Source organism: Synchiropus splendidus, chromosome 1, assembly GCF_027744825.2.
Source record: "Synchiropus splendidus isolate RoL2022-P1 chromosome 1, RoL_Sspl_1.0, whole genome shotgun sequence".
NCBI classification, from domain to species: domain Eukaryota; kingdom Metazoa; phylum Chordata; class Actinopteri; order Syngnathiformes; family Callionymidae; genus Synchiropus; species Synchiropus splendidus.
In genome coordinates this window covers 45,344,149-45,363,373 of record NC_071334.1, presented here as the reverse complement: position 1 = coordinate 45,363,373, position 19,225 = coordinate 45,344,149, and the positions used below count along the sequence as shown (strand labels likewise).

At 40.7% G+C, this 19,225-nt stretch overlaps 1 protein-coding gene across 1 annotated transcript; it reads right to left on the bottom strand.

The window, feature by feature from the left end:
• Positions 1-47: 47 nt before the first annotated feature.
• Positions 48-6,715, bottom strand: slc5a1 (solute carrier family 5 member 1). Its single transcript, XM_053874203.1, has 11 exons — positions 6,611-6,715; positions 6,428-6,533; positions 5,785-5,865; positions 4,813-5,021; positions 3,059-3,194; positions 2,868-2,975; positions 2,636-2,786; positions 2,391-2,559; positions 1,055-1,270; positions 887-986; positions 48-274 (listed from the first exon to the last, which is right to left on the bottom strand). Exons 1-11 carry the CDS (start codon positions 6,704-6,706, stop codon positions 60-62), a joined length of 1,587 nt encoding a protein of 528 aa, XP_053730178.1. The 5' UTR covers positions 6,707-6,715; the 3' UTR covers positions 48-59.
• Positions 6,716-19,225: the final 12,510 nt, after the last annotated feature.

Below are 19,225 nucleotides of genomic sequence, written 5' to 3'. Positions count from 1 at the left end.
GGAGTCATTGAGGGGGTGTCCGAAATCAGCCTTAAATAGCCATGATCACATGGGATTAGTTAACCATAGAAACCATGGAAGAAAACTGCGACACATAGAAGAATTAAAGCATTTGCATTGACAATATTCCTCCATAGAGGGACCTCGGTGGTGTCAGTGAGCTGCTCCTTCAATGCGGCCTCCTGCTCTTTTGTCAGTTTCGGTGCCTTTTTCTGCTCCAGGCCACAAAAGCACATCAGGGCCTTCTTACAGAATCCTGGTTCTTCCTCTGGTTCTGTGATTAAAAAGTGTTCAAAAATCAAACCAGGCCATTCATTATTAAGTATTGGGGGCAGCATTAATACAGTAACAAAGGTTTACCACTAGATGTCAGTTAAGAGACAGTTAGGAGTCAGTTAAGAGAGTTATTGAAAGGTTGTTTTTTTTTTATCTGTGAAATGATCCTTTACTTGGCCCACAGTGGGGATGCATGAATCTTCTGTCAGCAATTGCTTAGTCACACCTCCGCTCCTTATGGCTGTCAGTGACAGCATCAATGACCCTAACTTGGTGTCTTCCTTTTGTGCTTCTTCTCCAACCATCCCTAGTGCTGTCTTCTCGCCTTGAGCCTCCCCTCTGATACTCCCAAAAAGAGCATCTGTCACATCCAGCTCTGCTTCCTGTCTTTCAGTCTTGCAACCGTACGTCATGGCAGGGCTCACTACTGTCCTAAAAAGCTTCCATTTCACCTCGCCTTTCACTGCTGCGTCTACCCATTCCACTCTGCCTGCACTCTCCTCTTTACCTGCTTCGATCTCTGTCCCTTGCTGGATGACTGATTCTGAAATATGTTTTTTTGTTTATTTTGTGCCTTAGTTAGACTTTTGTGCTGATGTTAGTTAGTCACCTTCAAATTCCATGGAGTCATTGTCTGCAACCCAGTCATCTTTTTCCAGGTCCTCCCTCTCTTCCGTGGAGTTCCTCAAGCTCCAGCACAGTCGATACAACTAGACAAGAAAAGAGCCACAATGAATGCGCGTCCGACCACAACGCTGGTGACAACGTAGCGACTTACGTGTTTGTCAGGGATCGGTTTGGTCATCAGAGAGACTCCAAGGATGATTATACAGGAGACAGTGAAGAGGATGATGGCAAAGTAGAGGTAGTGAACCCCACAAATAATCTCAGGGCAATTGCTTGGCTCCACGCAGCTGCCTGTCCCGTAAACAAACTCTGCGATCATCCTAGAAAGGCCGATGAGTAGACCTATCGTGAGGCCGTAGAACGCGCCCTGTAGAATGAGAGATGATGGTGAGTCACGGTGGCAGCATCTGCTTGTGGAATGAAGGGAGAACATGATCATATGGATAAATGTGCTTCCACTTATCTGCGTGAACAACTTTCCTAATTTGCCACTTTAAGACGTGGCGAGATGATCGGTTTTTGTGTGATCCCAAAGTAACAAACAGGAGAAGGTGACCTTTTATGGGCGCTGTTGAAAACTGCTGGTCTTTCCTTTATCTCTGACTGGTTTGGTTGGTATCATTATACAACATTTCAGCGGAAACTAAAAAGCAGACTTTGGACTGCACTTACTCGGGATAATAATGATCTTAATCACGGTGATGCTTACTAATGTATTTGTCCATGTGGCTCAGTCAGATCAGAGCACGTACCTGTCTATTGCAACATTCAATAAATGCGCCATCGACAGTCATTGAAAGAACATCAGATCTTGAGTTCTCACTGGATATAGACTGTTGGACTAGGAAGGTCCCTTGAATGACTAGACAATTGATATGTTATGATTGAAATAGTCTTAAGTATTTGTTTGCGCCAGGGTTATAATTGTCTTTTCCCTTCTGCTAGAACCATAGAAACACTTTTCATTTGATGAAGAAGCTTGTGATTGTTGCGCTAGCATGCAAACATTAGCACTTTCTACCGTCATTCCCGCTTGTGGTGCATCAGAGTGGACCATTAATGTGCAAGTGACTGCAAAGAGTGCTGTTTTTTCTTGTTCTTACCCGCTGTCCATTGTAAATCACACCTGCACTTTAGATTTTTCACTGTTAAATGAATACTTATAAACATCGAATTGGCCATAATGCTGCTGAATTTGAGCAATTTTGTTTTTTTTGCGACAAGCAAACCTCAAATCTACCAAGTGCAATTGGATGTACTTGTTTTGTTAGTTTGTCCTGTAAATTGTCACTATTCATTTTGAGAATATTTAGTCGTTTATTTGTGACCTCAAATCTTACTTTCTTTATTTGTTATAGTGAAAACCTGCTTTGTGACTTTCTTTTAAAACATGATTCACTTTGAATGTTTACACAGTCTGTTATAAGGTTAATTTAAACTGTTATTAGCGAGACAAAATAAGCCGATCTAGACAAGCGCTGACTCACAGCCTCATTCACACGTTTGCAGAAGATGGCGAGGATGAAGACAGCAGCCACTGGTGGTGTGAGGTAGCCGGTGATGGACTGGATGTAGTCAAAGAGCTGGCCGCTCTGCGCCGACTGCACCACTGGAATCCATGCAATGCTCACGCCGATCAGAATCAAAATGAAGACCCTGCAGGAGTGAACAAGAAGAGTTTGTGGAGCTATTGCTGGTAAGATGGATACTTTTTTTTCTGCCTTTATTTGACCTTCCAGCGATCATGAGTTCCTTTTCACTGGCTTTTTGGCGAATTTTAGTGTAAATATCCATGGTGAAGAGAGTACTGGCGCTGTTGAAGATGGAGGTGAGCGAGCTCATCAGAGAGGCCAACATCACAGACAGCATGAGCCCGCGCAGGCCTCAAATAGAGAGTAAACATCATTAATCCATTATCACTAAAACCAGAGTCGCAGAGGCTTCACACTGAGCGTGGGACTCACCATCCGGCATCAGATCAACCACCAGTTTAGGATAGGCAATGTTGGTGCAGCCCACACTGGTACCGCAGTGTTTCATACACTCATCTGGGTCCACACAAGCAACCACATCTGGAAGTTGATGAGCACGAGCATTAATCCTCCGCCAGGGTTCTACATTTGATACACAGTGACGGAGCTTCAGGAGCTCTTACCGGGGTAGAGGATGCGACTAATCATGCCAGGGAAGACAATCAGAAACATGGGCAGCAGCTTCAGGTAGCCACATAGGATGCAGCCACCCTTGACGTGGGACAAGTTCTTTGCTGAGAGACAACGCTGGACAATGACCTGCGACATGATAGAGATCCTGCAATTAGACCATGTGGTTTTCTCTCTTTTTTTCCCTCATTTTATTACATCTCATTTGAAAGAATGTTGGATTAACTGCTCTTTATTTACCCTCCTGTATGGAAATGTTGTACATATATCAATCTATCTTGGTGTCTATTGGCCTTCACTGCTGTAGAACAATGGTAGGTTGATAGTTCTATCGATAAACAATATTGTTAGTAAGTAAGCTTTTATTTCTTGTCAGTAATGTTTACCATTGTAAGCTAATTGTCATTTACAGAACTTTTAAATGTCTTGAAAAAGGTAGTAGCTGTGTTTCTGGTGGGTATGTGAGTTTGAGCCCCGCACTGGGCTGTGACATTTGTTCTATGTTGTCTTGCGTTGTTCCTCATGAGTCTCATTCACTGGCTGAGCCTGAACTTATATGTTATTTGAGGAGTCTGGTTTACTCTTACTCTGTGTGATTGTACTAGCTGTTCTCAATGGGAACCGTCATGTGGAGTCTGACTTCTGCATGACGTTTGTTGACTCCAGGAAAGGCTTGATAGTGCTCCACTCATAGTCTTATCTCTGCTTCTCTGAGTGCATTTGAGTTTGAATAAAAGCCTGTTGATGTTCTTGCAGCTGACTAGTTTCGTCCTCAGAATGCTCTTAACGTGCTGTCAGAGATAAGGTATATTGGCATCAGAGTAAATATGCAAAGATTGTGTTTACGACCGTGAATCACTGCCGCCAAAAGCGATCACTCAGCTGTATTATTTCCTTTACTGTGCCACTACCCCACGCATCAGTGAAGCGCTGCAGGTTAAGAAAACATAAAAAATTCTGATTTAATTATCTGAGCATGTATTTAAAGAACACACTTTTGAAATAACTAACTAACTCTGTACTCTAGTTTTGCTTTCACTTCTTTGCATCAGCTAAGCATTGTACTTCTAATGCCATTACATTTTTGAAAATCCCTCTTTTCTCTTCTGTTGCCCCAAAGTCTGCCGACAAATGTTGCCTTTATATTCTAATTCACGTGCCAGTAAGCCACTTTTGTGTGGGCATCTCATGTCGCATCATCATAGTTGAAAGTGCAGCATGGTGAACGTTACTGGCAGGAGAGAATGAGGTTTAAGGCCCCTTCAGCCAAAGGGTCAGAGAGCCACACACTCAAGTTGCATTTTTATTTATCACAATGGGATTCCTCTTTTGAAGCCCATTTTTTAAGCAAAGAAAAACTTGTGTTTTGCCTGTCCTATTTAGCAACATAACACGCTACATGCTAGATTCTCACATGTATTGCCCGACAAGATAGGTAGTGGGGGATGGAAAAATGTCTTCCATTCCATTCATGCAAATCATTACCTAAATGACTGCGATAGACTGTTGTAGCAGTTACACCAACAAACCTTTACTAGACTACTTCCTCCATCAGCCACATCATGAAGAAGAGAAATGTAATGTTATATTAGCGCGCCACGTCTTTGACCCAAGAAAACAAGGCAAAATGTACTGCATGTTTTGGGTTTCTTCAATAGTTGTTTTCATGTAGTTACACACCCCCATCAAATCAATGGAACGTTCACTCCTGATCGATACCGGAGAACATAAGAAGCATTTGGCTGACCTGATCGGTGCACCAGTACCAGACGGCTTGAATCGTGAGTCCAAAAATCAAACCAGGCCATGGCAGGTCGCCTGTAATGGGGTCCCTGAAGATATGAAAGGAGTCTGCTCGTGGCTCATAGCAGGCTTCACTGATGTTGGTCGTCACAGAGGGGACTGCGTTCATGTAAAGGTCCTGGAAGTTGTCATAACCTCCAATCTTAGCAAAGGCTGTCAAAGTGTGATAGTGACAAAAGGTTAGCCTCAGGTAAACGTTCATGAAGGAAATGATGATGGATTCTCTGTGAAACCTCACATTATATACAGGAGATCCTTTCAATTCTACAGTTTAAGTCAACAAAGAGACAGCAGAAAACATTTATTAAATAAACCGAGGTAAAGACAACTTCACATGGAAAGGCACTTTATATAGATGAGGTTTTTTGTGGTAGGATGTGAGACAAGACTCAGGCTTCACAAAGCTTCACAAAGAGAATATTAAAATAATGAACAACTGTGCATTGCATTTGTATTTGTTTGGATATTGGGTGATGTGCGCTCATGGGAAAGCTTTGAATTGAGCCTTGACTTCGGCTGTAGTCAGGATGTGTGGCTCATTTATGGCTTCATATTCTTTAAAAGTCATTAGTGAAATCTCAAAAGCTATTTAAGCTGACTGCGTTGAGTGACGATAAGCCCAGCGAACGTGCTGGGGGATGAAGATTTCTTAAGTTGGTTCATTGAGCAGCAGGATGAACAGTCTTCAATGAAATTGAGAACTGGAACAAATGATACATTTATTACATACATGTTGGTGGCCTGAATTTCCATCTGGATCCTCTTGTTTGTTGTGTGTGCTACTGCCACCTACTGCCCAACTAATTTGTGTGTTCATGTCATCATTGATATTTCAAAACTAAAATCTAATCTATAAAATGAACCTCGATGTGCAAGGTTATGTCAGTATAAGTATGAGTTCATTAAGTTCTCTTACCAAAACCCATGAGAATGAACGATCCCACAACCATAATGAAGGTCTGTAGGGTGTCTGTGTAGATGACAGCGGCCAATCCCCCTGAAAAACAACCGGTTGTGAGACAAATATTATCAGTGCACTTTTAATGTTGATGTATTCTCTGGTTCAGTTGTTTTGTTTGTTTTGTTGAATGTTGAATTAGGAAGATTTTTTTTTATAGAGCAATACCTTTGTAAACTCAAGAGCAATAACTCTCTTAAGTCTGTGACTCGACCTGATGCGCACTTTGCGCGACCAAGACTTCCTTCCCTCTTGAAGTAACATGACCTCCTCACCGCAGATACGTCAGGAGTTGTGTAAAGTCTTTGTGACATAAGGTCTCTATCGCTGCTTTGCTAAAAACCTAAAGTTCAGTGGACAGATACATGATTACAAAAGCGCAACAGAAGGACAGCTCCATCTTATCGCTCTTTATGGGTTATTAAAGACAATAACACGCCACTGAAAGGCAGGCCTATACTTGTGAGTCCACCTGACAGCACTGGGGCACGAGAAGACTTTACCCTCAGCATTAACAAGAGATAACTCACGCTTCAGCGCTTTATTGGCAATACACTGATTTATTGGTGCGAGCTGCAAGACCAGTCTCGACAACACGTACCTGTGACCGTATAGAGTGCCGTAATGATGAGTAGTAAGATGACAGCAACATAGATGTTCAACCCCAGAGCCAGGTTGATGAATATAGCGCCTGAGAACATGTCTGCCTGAGGAGCGATGAGCACAAAGTATTTCAGTATAGAGGTATACGACAAGGTACATGCTTGTGACGGTAGGGACCCACTGAGATCTTGGTGAAGACATAGAGAAAGAGGGACAATACTGAGAGATAGATGCGAATACGCTGCCCCCCGAACCTTTTCTTCAAGTACTCAGGCATGGTGACCACCTGGGCACATACAAGTGAAGAGTTATTGTAACCAGCTGTTCTAAGGCATCACTTCAGCATTAAGGCAATGCTCTTTGACATGATGGTTTGACCACTGCTTACTCCAGCTTTGATGTAAACAGGCACAAAGAGCCACCCCAGGATCACAACCACGACCAGAGCCTGGAAAACAAAAATATTTGATAGCTTTCATTCACATATGAGGGCAAGGAGCACTGACTCTCAACAGATAAAGCTGCTAAATTGCTGATAGCTGCTGTGACTCACGTTCCATTCAAATCCACCGGTAGCTATCCCAGATGCGGCAGCAGTCCCGGCAATGCCCACAAAGTGCCCACTGCCAATGTTGCTGGCAAAGAGAGATGCTCCGATCTGTGACATGTGAAAAATAAAAAAAACAATAGCACTCTAACACAGATTCATAGTGAGGGAAGATTAGTAAAAGTTGAGGATAGGAAAGGCAGTGGTTTGTACCGTACATCCACCTAGCATCTTATTTCCATCCACACTGTATGTTGTTGTTTTTTTTAACCAAAAGATATTTCCCAAAGTGTGTTTTATCTCTTGAATTTAAGTTTACTAGCAGGTGGTAGTATTGAATATGACGTTCAGTAAGAGAATAAACGACAGCAGCAACTGACAAGGAATGAAACTTTATAATGTTGCCATTCCAGCATGTGCCAGTGTCTTAGTCGATGATGTGACGGTGATGTATCTACAAATATAGTCAGAAAAGAAGGAAATTCACTCATTCAACTTAGGCGTCTGTCTTGTCTATCCATTGTTTCCAAATAACCGAAATATAAATAAAATGATATGAAGTTGATTAATACATGGTGTTATTCAGTCTTTTATGCATGAATTCGACTGAATTTTTATCTTTGTCTTAAGCATAATTTCATAAGAGGTCGACTGTAGATTATTTTATGTAATTCACTCTGAAATTGAATGTCAATAATTATGTTATAAAGATTTCCGTTTTCCATTGCTATTGTCCTCACATTTTATGTGTCTGTTGTAGCTACGGAATTGCTGAAATGCCATACACAGCCACTCAGCTATTTCAACATTAATTCAGAGTGTTTTGTTGTGACATCCAATAAAACAATAAAAGAAGTGAGTGGTTGAGTACTCACTGGCCACCAGACCATGCTGCGCCCTGCGAGGAAGAAGCCACCAACTGTGGATCGGTTTGTGCGCACCATTGCCTGGAACATTTTAGGTATTAATACATACATGACTTTTACTCACGAAAGACGTATGAAGTGAATTGGTTAAACTCCATTTGAAGGAGAAGGGAAGTGAGCTCTTGCGGCAGTGTTGGTTGAAGGTGTTAACTATTCACAGGGCAGACACTGGTCAACTGAGAACAGGAGCGACTCACCCATACTCCGACCGCCAAGACCACCACAAAGTAAATCACAATGACGGATATGTCAGCAGCATTGTTAATGACCACCCCACCATTTGTGCCGTTTGTAACGCGCTGAAAACCAAAATAACTCGCAGCCATTTTCCTCAGAGGGTGACAGGAGGACCGAAGTGAGAGTATCACCCCCGGATCCGCTTATGTAGAGGGGGGAGGAGAGAGCTGGGGAGGCAGGTGGAGGTGTCTACACATTGCTGTGGATTATACAGTCGAGGGAGGGGTTTGTCTGCCATGTTGTTGCGCCAAAGTCATAAACAAGCGCTACAGTTCTGATATGCATGTTAATGTCTTGAGATTGGTGACCAATTGTAATTACTGATCAACACAGCCAGGAATAGCATGGAAAATCGTGGAATAACTCTTCATCTGACTGGTGCTGGTGGTGTCATGGAGGAATGAATTTGATTTATGACTGGTAAATCAATTTATTGTCCAAAATTCCTGCACCTCATTGGTTATGATATTAACTTTATAATGCCTTAGTAATATGTCGACAGTAATAAAGTTGATGATAACATATCTTGGTCGAATTCTGCTTTGGCTTTTGTCAGGGAAACAAACAAACAGGACTAGCAATGATTTATTTCTCGCTCTCCACCAGGAAATACTTTGCCTGTTCTCAGACCGCCTACAGGCTTTTGTGTCAAAACACGGATGCAGTTTGATGTTAATTATTAGTCTTTGGACAGGTACATACGGTAACTAAACGTTTATATCATTCACTCATTTATTTATTTTTTTACTTCTAGTCCTATAATTCAGTACTTTTGAAATAAGTCCTTTTGCCATACAAAGTCCTTTGCGAGGAACCAGACACTTTGCTACACAACTGTGGGGTCATCTTGAGAGCTTCATCATAAATAAATATCCTATTTGGACCTGCTAAAGTAGAGATCGGTTTAAATGGTGAGCTGCAATTCATAGCAAAAAAGATGTTGAATATTAAAAGATTTTGCAACAACCTTGGGTGAACTAATGAAGATTCCTTCAAGGTGTACTGTTAGAAGTCGATAAAAATGAGGGACGGAACCTAAAAATATACTATTTGTCTATTTATTGTTTGTTCATACATTCTCCAGTCCTGCAGCTCCTCCGATCTGCAGTATCAGGCAGGTAAACACACTGACTGATCCCCAACAGCCTCCCATACAGGACTGTTGATTGGTTGTGTCTATGTCTTCAATGTTCAATGTTTGAACGCTGCTGTCCTCTTCGTTTTTTTCTTTGGGCTTCTCCCTTCAGGGGTGGCCACAGCGGATCATCTTCCTCCATCTCTCCCTGTCCTCTGCTTCCTCTTCTCTCAAACCTACAAACCTCATGTCCTCCTTCACCACCTCCAGAAATCTCCTCTTTGGCCTTCCTCTCCACCTTCTGCCTGGCAGTTCCAACCTCAACATCTTCATCTACCAATGTACTGGCTCTCTCTCCTCTGTACATGTCCAAACCATCTCCATCTAGCCTCTCTGACTTTGTCTCCTAAACACCTGACCACATGTGCTGTCCCTCTGATCTACTGCTTCCTGATCCTATCCATCCTGCTCACTCTCAGAGAGAAGCTCAGCATGACATATTTTTGTCGCAATAGACACATTGATTGTAATAACAACAACAACAACAACAACAACAATAATAATAATAATAATAATAATAATAATAATAATCGCAATGAGTGCCCTTTTTTCTGGCTTTAACAGCAGCCCTCCCAAAATGTCTGTGCATGTGCTTGCAGTTTAAATATCAGTTTTTAAAAATCAAAATGCTTGCCAATTCATAGTATTTGTAATGAATAACCTGTAGTAGTTGTATATAGGCATAATATGGAGTCCAAATCTCGGCTTCACTAAACAAACGTTTGAAACCAAGAGCTGTATTTTCAGGACACCTTCCACGATGTGTGAAAAAAAAAGAAAGAAATACTGGAAGCAACCACTAGGTGTCTTTGTCAGACATTGAGTTTCTCCTGCATCTCAGGCATCCACTCATGTCCAACCTTGTGTTCTGTCATTCACTCGTGACTTGGAGAGGAGTTGCTGCACTTTGGCGCAAACACTCAATTAAATTGAAAGCCCATTGTTAGATGCCATCCAACTTTCTCAGGCCATGTCTGTGCAGAGAAGGGGCCAGCAGTAAGAACAGCCATTGGAAAATAATGAATGGTTAAATTAACTTTTAAAATCATCTCTTATATTTAGCATTTTTACGCACTGTAAGTTCCTCATTAAATTCACCAGAGAAAGTTTGTCACAGCTTTACATGAAGTCCTGGTACAATGAGGACCTCACAAACCTTTTGGTGAAGCCTAAGGATGATTCCAGTTACACCGGCGTGGATTTCATGCATTATGCTGTGACTTGCTTTATTGTTGGAGCGCTGTACCGTGGCCAGCACTTCTACTGGTGCTGGTGAAAATGCCTCTGTCTGATACCTCTAAATGGGGACAATCAATATCCCCTTGAATGAGAATCAATCCCTGGAATGAGGCCAGTGTTTTGTGTGGACTGATTAAAGCTTCGCCGCACTCGTTGATTCCAGACTCGTTTTTAAACCCTCGAGGGCAGCGATTTTATTCAGACGTGGCAATGCATGATGGACCATTGTCCATGAGCCAACTGCTTAGCGTCATTTCAGTGTGACTTCAGGGAAAGAAAAAGCTTAAGTCAGGAATTAGGTGGAGCAAACTGAGTGTTGAACAATGGCATGTGGAGACAGTTTTTATCACAGTTGGAGAGCTAATTATTTTCTAGAATAAAATTCATACCTGGAGGTGTTGTCAATGAAGCAATGAGAAGGTTACATGGCCAAAACACCTCCTGTCCAGTCTTAAATTCGTAACTGCAAATCATGCTACTTGTTTTCAAGTAGCAGATGTGAATATAATTTGAAGGTGACTGCTTTATGCATAAATAGATAATGTTTTATTCAGATAAAATATACAACGGTGTAAAACGATTTGCTGCACTGAATAAAGTAAGTGGTCTGTAGCCGGCTGACCATCATAACTGTCATCACGAGTGTCTTTTCACACACTGTAAACGTCTAGTTTCTACTGTATTTATACTGGCTAGACACACATATTCACTCATAACCTGGCAGGTATAAATTCTATGGTCTCAAGGCTGTCTGTGATAGCTTTTACAATATATGACAATCTCGAATTCCAAGCAAATAGTGACTCTGAAAACCATTTTTAAAATTCGTGCCAACCAAACGTTGCAATTGATATTTTTGGCCGCTAGGTGGCAGAGTTCTAAACTAGAAGGATTCAATTGAGCTTCGAGAGGCTGAACAGACAAAGTGGTCTTAAAAAATAATGAATTTAATTAATTAATTAATTAAAACAGAATGCCTCTGATTTATTCATATTGACTGGTCATGGCCGGAAATGACTGTGTCTCTGGTCCTGAGCGGCATCATGACAACCAATCACCCAAAGTCAGGGAGCAAATGTCCAATTCAAATACACCCCAAATTCTCTTGTTTCTTTTCATTTACTTTGATCACTGTAATGATTCCTCTTTTTTCCATGTGCTCAAACACATCACCAGAATAGATGTGATGCTGATTCATGTTGTCAAAACGGAGAGCTTCTCTGCGTAGCCGCGTTAGTTAAATGCTTAAGATCGCAGACTTGAGGTATGTCCTTTTTCCACTCTAGTCGGAATGATCATTCATTATTTAATTTGATATATAACACTATGCTACCTGTAAGAAAGACAGCACGAGCTCATGGAAACATAATGTCATGTACATAAGCGTGGACTAGTACAGTAGTGTGACCTTTTCCCCCTGAAGCATGGAATGTTCAATCCAAATAGCAGAACATGTCCCTTGTTTTTGCCAGGATTTTAATATAATGCGCAGGCTTATTACGTGAGAATAAGTACACTATTATTTCAATAAAATACTGTATGTAAGTGTGTAGCGTTGCAGCATAGTCAAGTTGACTAACAGAGCCAAACATCCCCTGTGACTTGACCTGAATGTGAGTTGTAGATAGAGCTGGAACATGAGCCGTCAGGTGTGGAGGTAGGGTCAGGTATGGAAACAGATAGGGATGATGACATGGTGGTTTGTGATGCAGGACAATAGCAAGGGCAGATCATTGGTGTGGACTGTGGTCATTCAGGTGATGATGGAATCCTAGAAAAGTCAGCGGGTTGTGCTTGCAGTGCAAGGTCAAAAATAGATGACTTGGGAAAAATGATGTGATGATACTGGAACTGACCAGTCGATGCAAAGAACACTGTCTGCAAATGAAGGTTATCAACCCATTATGCTGAGAGATCTGTTGCTAATGACAGGGATGTTTGTGTCGTCTCAGTTGCAGATGAAGCAGTTCAAATGTTCCCAGCTTTCCATGGTGGCTCTGTGAAAGACTGGTTCATGACCGCTCCTTTCATGGACCCCTGCTGTGTTGTGTTGTGATTTTTGTTTCTGTGAACCACCATTTAAACAAACCAGCGCAGCGAGGCGACCACTTGCAACATTCATTCATCAATATGTGAGAACTATTCATGGTCACCAGACGAGCACAAACACGGCTTTTTTTATTGATCTGGAGTCACTATCCAGAACTCGATCACGCTGACGGGGGAGGGAGCGGCGTGTATCGATCACGGCGCGAACGGTCGGACTCAAAATTGAGATCATCGTCTCACTCTAGGCCAGGGGTGGCCAACCAGTCAGAGGTTATGAGTTCTTTTCTCTTTTGTTGCCCTATCACATTTGGATTTGTACCGAGAAGATTGGCTTTTTAAATATTCTTCTTTATCACCTCGATCTGACCAGTTTCCATTTTGAATCACAGGTACATAAACATTATTTGTTCAGGAACATCCCATCATCCAGGTGACCATAAAGCTGAATCAGAGATGGATAAAACAACAATTTAATCATAATTACGACATATGCAGTGTTTTTATTTAGTTTTACCACAGCAGGTCAAAAATTGCTATAAGACTTAATTCAGCAGGAAATGGCTACTGGCCAGGGTGAGATGAGTTTAAGATGATGCCCAGTTACTGCAACTGCTCGTATTTTCCAACTGCTCAAAGTTAGTTAGTTCATGTAAGTGTGTTGTAGTGTAGTGTGTGAGTTAATGTAAGTATTCAACTCAACCATTTTGAGGTCAAAGTTGGGGTGACTCTCAGTATACCCTGAGGAAGATGGTGTTTAAGGTCAGCAAGTCCATCTGGCAGATTTTTTCCTGCTGCATCAGGAGACTTGCAGATAACGCTGCCTGCAGTGAGCTCTGGAGCTGACTGTTATTCCAGATTTGAAACAATAACATCTTGAATTCTGAGCGTCAACAAATTACCTCACGCTGCAGTTCAGACTCAAGGCGAAACTCGCATTCCAATGAGAAGCACCCGGTCATCAGTTTAGCGGGTGTTCTGTCCTTCAGGCTCAAGGGCAACATTATTTGTGAGGGTGGAAATTCATGTCAGAGTCCATTTCTCCATGAAGCTCAAAACCCACAAATTCTTCTGCCTGGCCATTTGGTGCAAGTTTCAACTGATAAATGTGAGGAGGTTGAGGTTATGTGGCTACTCCACTGCCTGGAGTGATTTGCCGTAATTTCCGGACTATAGAGCGCACTGGAATATTAGCTAAATTTAAGAAGGAAAATAGATCTTGCTCATACATAAGCCGCAGCGGTCTTTAAGCCGCGGATGAAGTGGTGCTGTCTGTGTCGTAGAAAGGTCAGTAAAAGAGCTTTTCAAAAGTAGCTTTGAAAACGGGCTTCGGCATCGAGACTGACGCATGAACTCCTCACATCTTTTATTCACATTAAAGCCCTCAAAATACGCTGTTTTCACCCGCGTGCCCAAAGTCCAGACACCACTACCAGTCTCTGTGGATGCTTCTCGATTCCAGACCGCCAGGAGATCAACTCTGTTTTGACATAACTGTGGACATCTGTGTGAAAACAATGCATTTTTAGTGCTTTAAAAAGCCTCTGATTTTATCGGTTTCATTGGCTCCGATTTCATTTGATTTCATCCTGTAAAAATTAGCCGCGCTGTTGTATAAGCCGCAGGGTTCACATCCGGAGAAAATAGTAGCGGCTTATAGTATTTAATCTTTTACTCTTCTTTAATCACTAAGACCTAACCAAGTAGGAATATTTTGTTTAAAAAAAACAGAATGAGAACGAGCAGAGCGGTGTAGTAACCACTGCTATTGGCGGCAATCTGAGGTGTGGAACTAGCCCAGATCATTTCTGTATTGAGTTTGTATCATCTTGCAGTGTTCGTGTGGGTTTCCTGCAGAAGCTCACGTTTCTAACAGCTCTGTGGAATTGTTTTAATTGTCCTTACAGTAAGAGTGAATGTGGGGCTGACTGTTGCATCAGCACCTGTGTTGGACTGCTGACCTTTCCTCCACTTTGATGTAGCTGCGATAAGCATTGCACTGTTTCATTTCATAATGAATAACACACTCCATAAATTATGTATTTTCATTGACATCAACTGTTTTTCGTTCATACATGTATACACACACACACACACACATTTGTTTTGCTATTTTTGTGACTTAGTCCTTTCCCCAGCCTCTCACCCTTAACTTAAAATTCCAAAACAAATGGCTTATATTAACCACAACCCATTTTGACGAAATGGTCCGCATAGTGTTTTGTCAGGAATTGGTCCCCACAAGTGAGCATCAATCAGATACACAGACACACATTCAAAATTGTCAATTATTTTTGTTAATGTAATCTTTATACATTATTAATACTTACTGAAAAGAAAAAAATCAAGGTGTGTTTCTAAAATACCCTCCAATTTATTTCCAAAGAACCACAAAGAAACCACAAAGCTTCCTAGATTGAAGCAGCCGCACTTCCCATTCACAGCAACATTGATGCTGATATTGATATTTGTTCTTGATATATTTTATTAGGATCTTTTGTTTGTTATTTAGCTCAATATTTCAAGCTGGCTCACCGTATTCATTAAATTTAAATTTAGGGATGCACTGAATTGAAAATACAATTTCAAATGCTTGGCTGAATACCGAATATCCAATGTGGTTTTTTACTGTTTTTTTTAAATGTTGCTCAAATTCTGGAGAATATATTTACTGTGCATACAAAGTTAATGTTGAGATGATTTAGATAATGTTTTTTTTTTTATAATGTTTCAGACATTAAAAAATAATAATTTTTAAAATGCAATACAATTTTCCATTATATAATAGGATGATGATGTAAACAGAAGACTGTTAATAGTTTGGTTGAACTGTCGTTGCAAACTGCATTTCTCTTCTCGCTCTCCAACACTTTAGAACCGAAAACTTCAACACAGTATGCAGACTGTGGATCATACCTGGCACGGAAGCGTTGCCATGATGACGGTCAGGAGCAGCGCTAATACTTCAAACCATGGACAACAAAGAAATGATCAAATAAAGAGGAGGCGTGTGACACATGGGTCGGAAAGTCAAAATCATTTCCACTCGTGTTGAACTGCTCCTGTTCGGTCTCCAGCTGACAGGACAGTGAGTGTCACAGCTCATGAAGTCTTTCTTTCACTTGTCTGCTGATCATTGGGCAGTTCATGAGAGTGTAACAGACGGTTTCGCACCCAGATGCTCAGTTGGTGTCAGTATCAGGCAAACAGCTCAGCACTGCTGATCAGAGAGAGTGAAGCGAGTGGGTTCAGGGGTCACCAGTTTTTTCGGAGGACTTCGTCGAGGGTTGCTTAACAGAGATGTGTGCTTCATGTTGAAGGGAAGACGAGAAAATAGTTGGGTGTAATATGGATTAAGGGTGAGGGGATCACTAACAAGTACGTGCCATCAACTTTAAAGCCAAATGGTGCATACTTGAGTGAAGCAGATTTATCATGGCAGTTGAATACATTTACCTAAAGTGAGTGGACAAGAAAATACAAAGCCCGTGTGTTAGATGGGAATGTTGCTTGGCTGTGCGGAAGGCTTGGGATTATACATATGTATTGTTTCAGAACTGCCAGAATGAATAAGCTTTGTGTCCATGGTTATTTTAGACCATGTTTATATTTGGTAATGTCCTCAATCCACTCTGCAGTCAAATTCACAAGTGCTGATGTAAAATGTGTTTTTCTTCTCACTGTTTTTTTTTATTCCTGAAGCCTTTCAAACTTCAAATCAATCAGTGTTGTGAAAATAGTAAGACTTTTAAACATGAAGGTCAATGTAATTGAATAGCCCATTTGGAATACAATGAGAAATGATTTTTTATTGTATTGCATTCATTAAATTCCAACAAAAAGATGTACAGGTGTTTTAGTACTTATCAAGTGCATTAATAGTCAGCCATTTCAGCTGCTCTGAGGTTGGGTCGCAGAGGCAGCAGCGGAAGTGAAGACGCCCTGCATTTCTTCTTCCCTCACTAAGATGAATCATGGGTCAGTTTGGTTTGATTAACCAACAATTACATTTAAGCTGCTCTAAATGCTTTGATGAGTGATATTTATGATCAGTTGAAACCCGAAATAAATCATGGGCTCATTTTTAGTCCTTTTCATTTGTTGTAAATGGACCGTTTTGAGTGACGCGGCGATTTTGCTGATACATCTGTCACACTGCGAAAATGTTAGATTTTATTTCGATGTGACGCTGCTCTTTTTCTGTGAGACTTGACTAACTAAATTTACTAAACACCAGCTTATGGTTTTATGACGTCCTGAAGTCTTGTTAATGTGAAATCTATTTTCATTCAGAAAACATCACTGAAACATCAGAGAACCAGCAATGAGCAATCAGCGGGAACAAAGGTTCTCATTTGCATCCATGTAGATTAAATGAATAAACACAGCTATTTTCTGATCCCAACCAAGCTGTGATGTCTCGTTTTGGCACATCAAGCACATGAAGGTCCTCACAAAAATAGATCACTTCATAATGTTGTTTTTGGTGTCTTGTGAGCTATCGCAGCATCAGCCCTGCTGCCGCAAAAGTGCGATAGTGAGCGTGTCACCCTAAAATTCCTAACGTGCTTTCGCACATTATTTTTATTTTTGGTTAAACATAATGCGGAAAGGGGCCACCACGCAGAAAGAAAACACAGGGGCCCCGTCACAGGCTCAATCTGTCAATGCTTGACTCCGATTTATTTTTTCTGGGTTGATCATTTGTTCGTCATTGTTCAACGTCAAAATGGCTTTTTTTCTCTCTTCACAGGAGAAGTGGAAATTGTTCTTTAAAATTGTGATCAGAAAATCCAAACCTAGATTGAAAGAAAACCATTATTCAGCGGTAGTATTTGTTAACTGCTGATGATTTGTCCAAGTGTGTCTCTTTGTTCTCATTCTCACTCGCAGTTTATTGTCTCTTCCGTTCCAACTCTTCCCACACGATCGGTCACATGGCCCCAATTCACCGTCTGTGACTACCACAGACCTAATCTGTCACCAGTACCAAACTAACATTCGCTGTCTAGATCAATTCAGCAGTAAATTAAGTGTTAAAATCTCACTGACTAGTTTTTTTTATTCTCGAGCAGAATGGCTGCGCATCCTGTTACTGGCCACATCATTTCTTGACAACACCCACTCAGTTCTAAAGCTGTGATTCGCAGGCACGAATATTCCAAATAATGAAATTGCATTGGCATTTTTCTGACGACAAGGACAACTTCCATGGATTATTTGATTAAGAGGGGAACTAAAAATGAAACAATGTAGCATGTTACTAATTATAATGCTGTTTTTATTTGAGTGAGTTTGGATCATGCGAGTCCAACTTAATATTTAGCCATGGAGAGAAGAAATGTTTCTTTGGTCGGGTCATTGTCACACTGTATGTGACCAGAAAATTGAATATTGAAAAAAAAAAAAAAAAAAAAAAAAAAATATATATATATATATATATATATATATATATATATATATATATATATATATATATATATATATATGTAGAGAGAGAGGGAGAGAGAGAATAATATTTATAATCATAATAATATATATTATTATATATATTATTATATGTTATTTAATTATACATTAAAATGGATAATGTACATATATTGTTTTATAGAACATTCCTTGCTATGAACTGCTGCAAATACAGTTCAAGTCAAAAATTGATGTTTATATACACCAGTTATTTAAAATGTATCTCTACATTTATCTTTTCTCTGTCATCTGCTTTGTCTGCTTTGCTTTTTTGCCTAGTTTGTTTTCAGTCATGCTAGTTAGGAAGTGCGATTAGGAACTTGCACTTGTTAATGGGAGCAAGTACATGTAGAAAGCTTTTGCCTTTTGGTTTATTGGGAGTCTTGTGTGTGTGTTGCTATTGGCTACCAGCTTGTGAGAAGTGAGTATTATACAGCATTGTGTCATTCCATTATTACTACATCTGACAAATGCAATGTTAATGCACACTCACTGTTATTTTGATTTAAATTCAGACATTTATTAAGTAAGATTTAGTAAACACAAATTATAAGAATAAAAATGAAGATTCATTTGACAGTGGCTTTAAATTGAGAGGTTTTGGAAGTTAGATTTCAGACCGTCAGTGTTAACATGGATTGTACTATATCTTTTGGTTGACTCGACAAACCAACTGTGGTCAAATTTTAATTCAGATCTGTATTCCTCTTCTGTTCATGAAATCTGTTGGCTTTTATTAAGTCTGTCGGATTTCTGTGCATGTGTGTTTTTACGGGTGCAAAGGTCTGTAGAACCATTTGTATTGAGTTCTTATTGAGGTAAACCGTGCTGTGTTTTGTGGCTGCATGCCAGTCAACGTGTCGATTGTTGTCTGGCTTCGCTGGATGCATGAAAGTGTCTGAGGACATGGTCACCATGTCAGTGTTTGGGAGTCACAGTCACCGAAGGCTGGAGGCATGTGGCGCTTAGTTGAACTGAATCACAAGGTAATTCTTCATTTGGTTTTGCAGTGAAAAAAATAAAGGTTCAAGCAGTGAGACTCAAATGTTCTGTGGATGGATGGGTCTGCAGTGTTTCAAGTGTGACCCCTCCTGTCCCCGCATGATTGGATGATGTCTGTCCGGATCTGCTTAAACCTCGGCATTAAATTATTTTTGACAAACATGCATCTCTCAACCGACGTCTTATGAGAAAGCA